This window comes from Theobroma umbraticum, unplaced genomic scaffold, assembly GCF_002168275.2.
Source record: "Theobroma umbraticum cultivar Fairchild unplaced genomic scaffold, ASM216827v3 scaffold_81.0, whole genome shotgun sequence".
Taxonomy (NCBI): domain Eukaryota; kingdom Viridiplantae; phylum Streptophyta; class Magnoliopsida; order Malvales; family Malvaceae; genus Theobroma; species Theobroma umbraticum.
In genome coordinates, this window is record NW_018397268.1 from 4543017 (window position 1) to 4555801 (window position 12785).

The following is a 12785-nucleotide window of genomic DNA, read 5'->3' on the forward strand; positions in this document are numbered from 1 at the left end:
TTTTTTTTTTTTCTATTTTGGTATGCGTATGTGCTAATAGAATTAAAAAAAACTCTTTTAAGATTAAAGAACTGATCTTTTCCTGAATTCCCTGGAACCAAACGAAGGTTTGGCAGTTATATTTCTACAATATAATCCAAGAATTCAAGCTGATAAAGTTAATTAAGTGTGAAAAATCATACAGATGTCTGGACAGCCTTCCCTGGAATATGATAACCAGAACCTGAACTTAATGCTAACTAGACAGTGATGTATTACTTCTTGATTCATTCGTTTAACGCATTCAACTTAGGCATATCTGATGAATTCTCTTTTGATTACGCCTGTCACGCCTCCCACCTGAGTTAGCACACAACAGCTGCCACATACCCTTGGGGCATGTAAGGCTAACAGATTCTAAAATTCCACTTTGTAACAGAATGCTTAAATCTTCAAATGATATGTCTTAATTCAAACCTCACAGAGTCTTACAACCCCATATATAGATAATTCATAACAGCTTATAAAGTCTTTGACCTCCATTACAAATAAATTAGTTTCCAATAATTATTCCATATCAAACAGTGAGTCTAAAGCTCCAAGAATAAAGGTGGTCTCGACCCAGATTTCTCAAGCAAAGACTAGTTAGCTAACGGCTACTCAACATTTGAAGTATTGTAGATAAAAGAATGAATACGGCAATTTGGCAAGTAACATACATTAGTTAAATTTATGGGCATTGTCAAGATATTTTTCATATAATAGATTCCATAATCAGACTTTAATCAAAAAACATTTATTCTTAGTGTTTTAGATATTCTAATAATGAAACAGACTTTCATAAAAGATTCGAGACAACACGAGAATGGAACAAACAATGTGAACAGCCGTAAACACAGATTTAGATTCATGTTCAGATTCAAATGCAAATTCAAATTTAATAGGCTATGAGCACTTTTGCCTAGTGGCAGGGTCCATATTCAAAAATTAACCTTAAAGAGGCTTAAGTACAAGCAATCATGTGCTGTCATTGTATTCATCCCCAATGGCCAGGGTCCAGAATGAAGCCAGTTCCCTTCACATAAAAGTTCCCATAAGAATTTAATAGTTAAAAGTTCATGAATTATGATAATTTTTTTAACTAAATCCCTCGATTTTTTTGTAAAACCTTACCTAAAGACCAAGTCTTACAATTTAAGACTAGTTATTTGACTAACGACTATAAGTGTACATATTCATACATATATTAATAAAAAAAAAAAAAAGGAAGACCAAGAAAGGATAAACTAGAAATGCGAAAAAACCGCAATGGCATAAGAGGAAAGAAATTAAAATCCTTCAGAGGTAAAAAAAAAAACTTTACTAAGAAATGGCATTCTATTTGCACGGTTTTATTATTAAAGTGAAGGTAACATGTCAAAGGTCTACGCTATTTGGTGATTGCAAAACAAAAGAATAAAAGAGATGCCACAAGTATATTACTAATATGTTGCTCTCTTTTTTTAAACGAAACAATGTATTAAATTAGTTTATTTATTTATTTTGAATCGACCAATTACACTAGTTTAAACTTTGAGAAGGAATTAATTGGGGTAATGCAATTAGAGTAAAATACGAAAATGAGTTGTTTAGAGGAGAAAAATCCTGACAAAGAAGAAGATAAAATATGTATTAATTTAATAATAAATAAACAAACATGTGTCAATAAGTAATTGCGTTCAAAGCAGATGTTCAATGCCCTTCCTTATTATCAAGTGATATTTTTACGTGGCGATATTTTTCTTGGAGCTCCCGTAATCTTTCGCGTAGATTGTCCATCTGTTTCCAGACTTGATCCATTTCAGCCTCCAGCTTATCCAGGATAGACTTCTTTTCTGTTCTTCCCTGCTGTATCCCTTCCCCTTCCAACAATTTGCCATCTATTTTGCTAGTAATTTGATCTCCTTTGTCAGGCTTCTCTTTTCTCGGTCGTGGAACTAGATATGATGATATCCATTCAGGAGGTTCAACCTAATATAGTAAGCATGGAGGAATTTAGTTTCAGAGTTCTAGCAAAGAGCAGAAAAAAGGTTACATTAATTTCAAAAAAAACAAAAAAAAACCTATACCTAAAGAGAGCAGCCAAACAAATAATAAATTCATGACACTAATTGTACAAAATTTACGAATAAATACTTATACGCTTTTTTGACTATAATTTTTTCCACCAAAATTGGTAAATTCTAAATGAAAACTTTTACTTTAGCTAGTCAGCTTACCTCAGACATCACACAATGAATATGCATGATATAATTGCATTCTTCACAAATGTACGCAGAATGATTTGAATTCCTTTCCTCTTCACACGCATCACAATAATATTCATTAGAATCATCTTGGACCACAGAATTTTTAAGTATAAGCAAATGTAAGTGACGGATATGTTTAACAATAGAGGGTAGTGGAACACACTCGAGATGTGTAAAGAATTTACACGTTTTGCAGCACAAGAAGGCTTCCTCACAATATTCACCGCATTCCTTACACTCAAGAGATCTCTGTATGCGACGGCTATTGCTCGTCTCCAAATGTAAAAGAGGGTGAACATGGCAATTATGTTTTATGGCACGAGTTTGGTACTTGGCGCATGAGGCATGGCAGTCGAAGTTGCATTCACTGCAGCTGAAGCTGATACCATAGACTCCATCGCTACAACCACCGCATTCAACTACAATACCCCTACCAAGAGGTTGAGCAAGAAGAGGATGTTCCGGGTGAAAGGAGCTTTTAATTTGCTCGGGCATGTTAATAAGACAAGACTCATGAATGAGGAATAAGCAAGACTGGCAAGAATAGATCAGTTTACCATCCATGTTTTGTTTGCATGCCATACAAGGTACTTTTTTCTTCTTCCCTGGGGGCGAGAGGAATGTGCAGCGAGTCAGCTGATGGTTGTGACTGAAATGGTTGATTAGGATTTTAATTTCCATCCCTTTCTGAGCCTTACTTCTAGCAAGCTCCTGATTTAAAGTAGCACATTTGACATCGAGGCTGAACATGCATAAACCGCACCTGTAAAACAAGCCCCCACACAGCTCTCCACATCCATCACAGACGAACGAATCCATTGGATACAGTGTCAGGGGGTGCTCTTGGTGAAAAGCCTCATTTTTTATTTGACGGGGCAATTCAACGCATGACTTGTGCAAGAAAAAACCAGGGCATTGTTTACAAGTATAAGCTGGACCGCGGAAGAAACTACCGCAGCCGACGCAACGCTCAGCGTCAGTACCCTTACCCACCTCTACCAAGGTCAACATGTGCGGGTGGCTAAAATGTCGGATCTGCTCCATTTTAGAGAAAAGAAGCAAACAAAAGAAAGAACGAGGATTGCAAGCTCGAGTTTTGGAATGATGAAGATTATTGGTCTTACCATCTTTCCATTTATGATGGAAAGGTAAATATGTCATGCATTTTTTATTTTTTATTTTTTAATATTTCAAAGATGACTTTGTGCAAATCTTAGACAAGGAATCGGAATAAGGCTTTCTTGGGAGTATTAGTTTCAATTTCTATTTATTCCTGAAGGTTTGCTTCAGTTTGTGACTTTAAGTGCTTGAAACATAAATTTCAAATAAAAAATTAAACACTTGCTTCTACAAATTAACTTTATTCAAAAAATTAATTGAAAAATAGACATGTGATGTACATTTCAATCTCTTATCCAAATTCAGCGAATAAACAAAACCAATATATATAAAGCAAGTAAAATTTTGAAGTATTTAAGTATAATTAATTAGAACATGAAAATGACATAAGCCAATTACAAGCGAAGTGCATGTATTGATATGCCGAAAACTACATTTTTTATATTTGCAATATTCTAGCATAAACAAAGGCTTTATATTAATTTATTCAACAATCATTTTATTTGGAGTAAATTACTTTCTTGTCACCTAACTTTTGAATTTTTTTATTTTATTTTGGTCACCCAATTTGAAACATCGTATTGATCACAATATTTATATGTGTTATTTTTTTGTCACTCAATTTGTGAAAAAATAGCATACCTCCATATAGAATTCCATGTCACCATCCATGTCAACTATGCTCATTTAGAGAAAGCTTTTCTAATACCAAGTAATTCTACAGGATTTGAATCACCTAAACTTAAGAAAACATAATGCACCACCCCAACAATTCCAGCAACACCAGGATTGCCCATTGATGATTCTTCAACGTTAAACTTGAAGTACTATACTAGCTTCCAAAGGCTAGATTTGAGACGATGGCAGGCAAGAATCAACCTACAAAAGGTCTTATAAAATAATGTGTTAATACAGAAGTTTCAAAGAGTAAAATATCAAAAGGGGGTGAATTGGTTTTTAACATTTTTTTTTTGAAAATTTAAGTATAAAAATTAAAACTTTTCACCCAAAAAATAATTTTTAGTATCAAAAACAAGCTTTTAACAATTAAATACTAAGTATGAAAATAATATACCAAAGAAAAATATTTTCCTAAGTTTAATGCTAGCTATGAATAATAAAGTGAAAATATTTTTCTAAGTGTAAAGCAATAAATCAATGTAAAACTATTTTTTTAAGGCAAATGTAAGCAGTGAATAATAATTTTAAAAATTAAAAAGAGATACAAAAAATTTATAATGGCTCGGCTATGTCGATGCCTACATCCACTATCCTGATAACTAAGGAATTTCAATACACTATCAATGATTTTTACTTTTTAATTAGACAAAGGGATAACCCTCATACAATACATAAAGAGATTCTTTTTTTTTTCACGGGATCAAGTGATAACTCTTACATAATCACTACAAAAAACTTAGTTTTTCGAACGAAAAAAATTTTGTTGGAAATTTTCAACAGATTTTTTATGGAATTCTGACGGAAATTTATTTTAACTTTTTTCAATGGATTTTTGACAGAATTTTTTCAATGAAAATTTTTTTTTAGAAATCCGTTAAAAATTTTATTGGCATAAAAAAAATTTAGTCCCATCAAATTTTTCTATGGAATTTTCGACATATTTCCATTTGAAAATTCTAATGGAAAATAACCGGCTCGAAATTTGTCTGAAAATATAAGGTGCCAAAAAAATTTAAAACCAATTAAATTTTTCAACAGAATTTTTCGTTGGAAAAAGCTATTACCAATAGAAATTTTCCAAAGGAATATTCCATTGGATAATTTCATTGGTATTACTACTTTTAAAATTTTTTATGTAAAATATATTAAAAATTTGTTAAAAGTTTATTAATCTTTTGTAGGAAATATATTAATAAATTTCAATATATACATATTGAGTTTTATAATATTAAAAATTTAATTATGTTTTCCTTTGCTTATTATTTTTTATATATTTTGAAAACTTTATTAAATAATATATTATAAATTAATAGTTCCAAATTCATTATTGTTATAAAATTAAAAAGTTTATAAACATAACGTAATAAATTTTTTAATTTCATAAAGTTAGATGAAAATCATAATCATATTATTAATTTTATAAAAAAATTTTAATTTTAAAAATATTTGATTACAGTTAATAACTTTATTAGTTATTAATTTAGTTTCTATAACATATTATTTACAATTAGCGATTAGTTATACAAACTTTGTAATAAATAACATTATAACATATAATTTGTGTCATTAATATATATACAATAAAGTAATACAACATTATGTTTTACATTGATTAATTATATTCATATAAGATAATTATAATATTACTTTAAGTACATCTTTTACGATTAGTTTCATATTATAATTTTAATCATTAAAATCATACAAAATAATAATACTTGATATATACTAATGTTAGTTAATATAAATAAAGATGAATAATAGTAAGCTTAATTAATAATATACTTATAATATGTTAATTTATTATATGTACATATACAAATCATAATTATATCAATTTAATGTTAGCTATATTTATGTATATTTATTTATAAAAATGTATTAATATGAAATTACAAGTTATATATTTTAAATAATATAACTTATATGTTAATATTAATATATGATAATAAATATCATCCATTTTAGTACGTTATAATTGTTACATCTATATATAGTAATATTTCGTAACATAAAATGTTATGAATATATATACATATATATATGATTGTATAAATATATTATATATACATATATTTAATTTATACATAAGCATTACTATAACTTATAATAAACTTTACTTATATTATTATACTTAATAACTTTATTAATTATCACTGTAATTTTTATAATATATTGTTTATAATTAGTTATTGTTTATACAAACTTTGTAATATATTATATTATAACATATACGTTGTGTCATTAATTATATATATAATAAAGTAATACATATAAATATATACTATATAAAATTAATATATTACTTATTGAAATATAAGTAATTAATATTTTACAAAACAATAAATTTGGTTAATAATTATTAAAACTATATTGTAAATAAAGAACAAAATAATATTGGTTTTATATATAATTTTATAATATTAAATATTATATTATACATTAATATCTAATATATTATAAACATCTAAAGATCTTATTTATTTTTACAATATTTATAGTTTACATAGTAAACTTTACATACATTAAAATTTATTACTATTAATAATTATTCATTTATTAATAAAATATAAAATATTGAACTCTACAACCAGTTCAACTTAGATTAAAAATTTACCAAGTTAGTCTAAATCTAAACCAAAGCAAGGACTCAGATTCTAAGCCTTAAACCATGTGGGTCAATCACTTGACCAAATTTTCATTTTTGAAATTGATCCCTAACTTGTTGCTTTCTTTGCTCTCCGAATGCTTCGCTTCCTCTGCAGTTTCGCGGTTCCGATCTATAGCTTTGGAGCTGAAGGTCATTTTCTTCTTCCTCTCTCTCTCTCTCCCTTTTTCTTGTTTTTTCTCTCTTTATTTTTTTCTTGTTTGGTTACCAAGAAATATGGTGGAAAACTAACCCAAAATTGACTTTTTTTTGTCTATACCTTGCAATTTCAACGATTGAATGTGTTTTTCTTCAATTTTTGTTTGTTTTGTTCTTTTTTTTGTATGTTTTGGATTTTCTTGTCTTAATTGTTGCTTGTTTGCTGGGTCGTTATTACTAGTTAACAAACGCTTATCATTATTGTTGCTAGAGTTTTATGCTGGATTTCTTTCCTTGTTTCTGGTTTTGGAATTTTGGAAGTGCAAAGAGATATGTCTTTATTGTTGCTGAGTATTTACTATTTGGTTTTGGAGCCTTTATTGAAATATTTTACACTGATAGCATTGAAAACAATGACTGCCATAATGCCTATGGAACTAAATGACTTACTTACGTAATGGGCTTGCTTTTGTTAGGAAGTGAAGCTATTGACTTCTTCATTTTGCCAATTTTTTTTCCTATAAATATTGTTTTGTTTTGGAGTGTTATTTCTTTAAAGTATCTTAGTTTGTGATATTGTTTGTTGGTAGGGGATACTGCCAGTGAGTAAATTGTTGAATAATTCTGATGCATGGGTGACTATACTTTTCAAGAAACTTGCCATGTGGTGGCCATGGGTGAGGCAAATTTTTGCTATTGGATATGCCACCTTCATGGTAATCTAGATGACTCTATGATTTTTATACTCTCATTGCTTGTAATGGGTATTAATGACAACACTCTCATTGTTTTAACTAAATTTGTGCTTTATCCTTGTTGTCGAATCAAGCTTTTAATGAGGCTGTTTTACTTGGTCATTTCATTTCATTGGCAAGATAAACTCCTGACTAGCAAGATTGTAGCAGAAGTTGCTATTCGCAAGAGTATTGATACTAATGCCATTTCTGTTGTGGAGAAATTTCAAAATGTAAGGTTGAAATTCCTTTTTTTCCATCCTCTGGTAAAATGTTGGTGCAGCACATTGTTTCATGTGCTTTTGTTTTCTTTATTGTATCTTTTGGCAAACTCATTCACTTTATTGTGCATCTACAATTGATATAATCCAATGGTGTCATAGTTTCGTGATGAATTTCAACTTTTGACTATAAACTTGTGTATGTGGTTCTATCTTTGTTTAGTTTACTAGCTTCCTGTCAACATGCTCACTAGAAAATGTCAAGATAATAATGTCACTTGTATGTTGAGTGATTGGAAATAATGAAAGTTCTACCATGGGTTTAGACATAATGATTTTAAGTAGGTTTCATGTTCTACTAGATATTTAAAAGGTTCACAAAAAGGCTTTAAGTTCTTATCCTTTACAAAGTTAAGGCTTAAGCAGGTCAATCGTGTAAAGTTAAATCTTGCTATTGATCTACTTTGATTTTGCTCTGTGGTGGTTTATTGATGTTATGTTGTTAGTCTAGCTAAACCATAACACTTTTTCTTATCAAATTCACATTGATTGACTTATGATCTGTTTTGTCATGTATAATATGTGACAAAACTGATTCTTAAATGCTTGAATTTTGCATTTGTAAGAGAGCTTGTTATTATTGTAGATGAATATGGGAATTTTTTAGTTTTTTTTTCCTTGACTCAGTTTTCTTTCATTATAACTTGTGCATTTATGGTAAGAAAGTTTCATTTACTTTGAGATTTTAATATGCAGATCAATATGACCATGCCATTGATGAGACTATAAAACTAACAAGGTACGATTTGTTTATTCTGATTACATTGATTGTTTATTTTCATCTTCTCAATTATTTTTATTGATATAATCATATGTACTTCAGAGATATAATTTTTGAAATGTGCACCAATATCCTTCAATAATTTAACTTTTGCAAAAGTTTGCAAATAATAGGTTCTCTAGCCTCATCAAAATATAAGAAGTGATTTAATTTGGCAAAAGTATTTAAACTGCTAGATTGTTAAGGTTTGCTACCTTTTTCTGAACTTTTAATATTTGCTCAATGTATAGTTGTTGTGTATGGTTGTAGTTCCACTTCAACTGCAATTGATACATGGAGTTAAACAAACTCTTAAGATAGGAGGTTAACACTAAACTGTTACTTTTATTTCAACTAAAATAGCCTTTACTTAAGAATTTCCTTTTCAGATGGGAGGTTACACTAAATAGCCAATTTAGTCTAAGTGTTTTGCCTTCATGGTTTAACCATTTATTGGTTGTGGCTTCAAATTGTGGTATAAGAGGAGGAAGAATGTTGAGGAGCAAAGGTGGGGACAGAACCTTACGAGGCAAACATTTGCCTTCAATGGAGGTTCAGATGTGGACAGCTTAGTCTTAAGTCTCCAATGCATTTTTAGTCAAACAAGCACTTCAAATCTTTCATATAACTCAAGATTTTGGCACATATACTTAAATATAAAATCAAATCTCAATCTAAAAATCAAACTTTAAGATTCATTAATCATTTTTCTAACACTTGGCTTAAATATCATGGTGTATGCTTCCATACACTAAGCATATTCAACATATCAACATATCATCAAAAGTCTTCAAATACACAATAAATTTCAAAATCATTCTCTATACACAGGCATATTCTCAAATCTTCAAACAAATACATCAAAATTTAACTTAACCTTTCAATTAACTTAGTTCACACCACATAGTTCATATCAAAGTCAAGGGTATTACATTCTCCCCTCTTTATAGAAATTCATCCTTGAATTTATTTCAAACACCATAATTAAGCCATGAATTAAACCTCAAAAATGTGAGGATATTTTGCTTCCATCTTTTCTTCAAGTTCCTATGTTGCTTCACCATAGCAAAGTCCTTGGAGTGGAGCCATTCTACTTGCTAATCTCGTATGGCTACAGGTTGCTCCTTATAAATAAGTTCGTCTTTCAATTGGACCTCATCATATTGAATCACATGTGAAGGATTGGGAACATATTTCCCAAGCATAGATATGTGGAAAACTGGATGGACATCGAACAAATTTAGTAGTAACACCAAGTGATAAGCAATGGTGCCTATATGCTTTAGCACCTCAAAAGGTCTGATGTATTTAGGGCTCAGTTTCACTTTCTTTCCAAATCTCGTAATTCCCTTAATCGGTGAAACCTTCAAAAACACATGATCCCCAACTATAAACTCCAAAGAATTTTGCCTATTATTGGCATAAGATTTCTATTAACTTTGAGCTATCAACATCTTTTTTCGAATTACATGGACACCTAACTCAGCTTCTTGGGCCATCTTCGATCTTAAGAGCTTCCTTTTTCCAACCTCAAGTTAATTAAGAGGTGATTTACATCTTCGACCATATAAAGCCTCATATGGTGCCATACCAATAGTGGCTTGATAACTATTGTTGTAGGCAAACTAGGCTAAAGGCAAGTAGTGATTCCATGGGACTCCAAAGTCAAGCACAATTGGTCTTAACATATCCTTGAGCATTTCGATGGTGCTCAGATTGACAGTTCATTTGTGGATGAAAGGCCATACTAAAATCCAATCTTGTGCCTAAGGTGTGAAATCCCACCTTAAATAAGTGGATAGGTTAACAAAAACACTTAGGTGATCATACATGATTCATGTATTGAACATTCAAAGTTAGTTTTAAAGCTTGGAAAAATCCATGTTTTAATGTTCAAAGATGGTTTACAAAGTTTGAGATTGAAAGAAGTCCAAATGGACAAGTTTTTATATTTATTTTTGCTTATTGAAGTCTATTTATCAATAGATGTTCTTCGTTTAAACCTAAAATTGATTTTGATAAATATTTATCAATAGATGAGTCTATTTATCGATAGATGCACAATATTTATCGATAGATAAAAACCCGAGGACTTTTAAAAGGATCCTAAAGCCTATTTATTGATAGATGTTCTCGATTTGTCGATTGATGATGTTGTTTTCAGAAAACTAAAAGAGGTAAAATGATATTTTCTCATCTAAAGCTATAAATATGGCACATTCATCAAGGGTTAGCAACCCTCAGTCACATTTTTAGTACATAAGTTCCTTTTAAAACCCTTTCAACTTTTTTTTTTTCATCAAATCACCATTTTTAATGGTTTAAAGCATGTTTCTTCAACTTTGATGAAAAAGGATACATTTTTAAGTCTTGAAATCCATAAAACTCATCTTTTTTATTATGAAAATATTGTTTTTACACCTAGAAATTCTATTGAAAGATTAAATCTTAAAGGTTTGAGATTTTACTCATCATCTAACGTAAAAGTAAAAGGATTTATGATTTTTTAGAATGGGTTTAGTTAGAAAAAAAATAGTTGTAGTCAAAAGCAAATAAATTTTGAAAGCACCTAGAACCAATATTTTGAGATTATTATTCTAGGAATTGATTTCGATTATTATTGTATGCTAGGAGCGTTTGAAAACTTCATGGATTTCATTAAGCATGAGTTTTGTTCAAGTCTTTCAACAAGTGGGTGGATACAGCACTTTCAACTTAGTTTAATATGTAAAGGTAAAGCATGATTTGATGATTCATAATGAGTATGTTTACATAAATTCTCAGTAAATGAAATGAGTTTATGGGTGACAAAAATGTTTTAGAAATGGTTTTCAAATCTGTGATATGGATGTAAATACTTTATTATTTAGTTGTTTTCAAGAAGAAAGGGCAAATATTTTTATGTTTGAAGCCCACTCACTTACTTTGGCCGTTGGGCTAGCGTGGGTATGAGATATCATTTATGTTAATGTATGAATGATATGATGAACATGCTTGATATGTTGATATATGTAATGTATATAATGTAGATTCCATATATTATATAAGATGATTGAATAAATATGATGAAAGTCATGAGATTGCCTACATGATGTTAAATTCCATATGCCGTATGAGATGGCTAGGCTAATATAATGAATGCTATGATGTTGTGTATATGATACATATTCCATATACTAATTAAAATGAGTAGAATTGTATGATAAATGATCTATGCCAGTATGTGAGGCATTTTCCACACACTAAAAGATACAAGTATGAGTGTTTGATTGAGTAAAGTATAATTCCACTTTTGGGATAAAGTGGTGACTTCACTCCCATGATGCATCATAAATGCCCCAGGTGCAATGAAGTTTGTAGATTGTTAGACTAAGGAGCTATAGGGATTGTACATTTTCACTCAAGATTGATGGAGGTCGTACCATCACACTTCATGATTTTAATGATGTTTGAATGATGATAATTGAAATGTTATTAAGGAAGTTTACTTGTTAAGATTATTGCGTATTGTTTTGATGTTATACTCCATTATGACATGAATGTAGGCCTCGATTAAATAGAAATTAGCCTTAGAAATGCCCTAAAAGTGTAAAAGGACTTTTAGCTTGGTAAAAATGCAGAATTTTACCTAGCAGATAGAGTTTAAGGGGTTATCTATCAATACTTGAGAAACATGTATTGATAAATAACAGATAAAATGCTATAGTAAGCATTCTATGTTCCATCTATTGATAGATACCCCTTATCTATTGGATTTGATATTTTCCTAATCGGATTTGATGGGGGAGTGCAAATTCCTTTATCTAGATGCAATGGGAGGTGATAGATCCGAAGTTTTCATGACTTGATTTGGCTTGGGAGAGCTTGATTGGCACTTCTCGCATCTGACTATGAAGATACTGGTATCGGATGCCATCACCGCCTACCATTGCCATTGCTGTCACCTTCTATTGTCCTTTGTGGTGGAGAAAATTTAGTGAGAGAAGGAGATAGGCAAATGGGTAAAGAGACAAAGAAATTGAGAAAAATGAATAAATTTTAATTTATATAGTATAGTAATTTTTAAAATTAAAAAAGGTATTTTTGTCTAGTAAAATTTTTATCTTATTCCTTACCTTTAAGAATAACCATTACCAA

General features: G+C 29.9%; 2 protein-coding genes across 5 annotated transcripts; one reads left to right on the forward strand and one right to left on the reverse strand.

Annotated features, from left to right (window-relative positions):
• Positions 1-1685: 1685 nt before the first annotated feature.
• Positions 1686-3377, reverse strand: LOC110425413 (uncharacterized). The gene is made up of 2 exons (XM_021440323.1): positions 2238-3377; positions 1686-1989 (listed from the first exon to the last, which is right to left on the reverse strand). The coding sequence occupies exons 1-2, from the start codon at positions 3309-3311 to the stop codon at positions 1711-1713; spliced, it is 1353 nt and encodes a 450-aa protein (XP_021295998.1). The 5' UTR covers positions 3312-3377; the 3' UTR covers positions 1686-1710.
• A 3316-nt stretch (positions 3378-6693) lies between these two features.
• LOC110425400 (uncharacterized) lies at positions 6694-12143 on the forward strand. 4 transcript variants are annotated; one of them, XR_002446019.1, is made up of 5 exons: positions 6694-6867; positions 7441-7589; positions 7703-7840; positions 8585-8627; positions 11280-12143. XR_002446019.1 is itself a non-coding variant. In XM_021440303.1 (5 exons), exons 1-4 carry the CDS (start codon positions 6739-6741, stop codon positions 8615-8617), a joined length of 426 nt encoding a protein of 141 aa, XP_021295978.1. In that variant the 5' UTR covers positions 6694-6738; the 3' UTR covers positions 8618-8627; positions 11280-12143. The 4 variants fall into 4 exon arrangements, 2 of the variants coding, with proteins under 2 accessions (XP_021295978.1, XP_021295979.1); XR_002446018.1 differs by having other exon boundaries at positions 7464-7589; positions 7749-7840; XM_021440303.1 differs by having other exon boundaries at positions 7464-7589.
• Positions 12144-12785: the final 642 nt, after the last annotated feature.

Excerpts from the sequence above, each read along its gene's own strand:
- LOC110425413 (XM_021440323.1), bottom strand. The coding sequence starts at position 3,311 with ATGGAGCAGATCCGACATTTTAGCCACCCGCACATGTTGACCTTGGTA. Across the intron at positions 1,990-2,237 it reads TTCATTGTGTGATGTCTGAG|GTTGAACCTCCTGAATGGAT; the intron begins GTAAGCTGACTA and ends TTACTATATTAG.
- LOC110425400 (XM_021440303.1), top strand. The coding sequence starts at position 6,739 with ATGTGGGTCAATCACTTGACCAAATTTTCATTTTTGAAATTGATCCCT. Across the intron at positions 7,590-7,702 it reads TTGGATATGCCACCTTCATG|CTTTTAATGAGGCTGTTTTA; the intron begins GTAATCTAGATG and ends TGTCGAATCAAG. Across the intron at positions 7,841-8,584 it reads TTGTGGAGAAATTTCAAAAT|ATCAATATGACCATGCCATT; the intron begins GTAAGGTTGAAA and ends TTTAATATGCAG.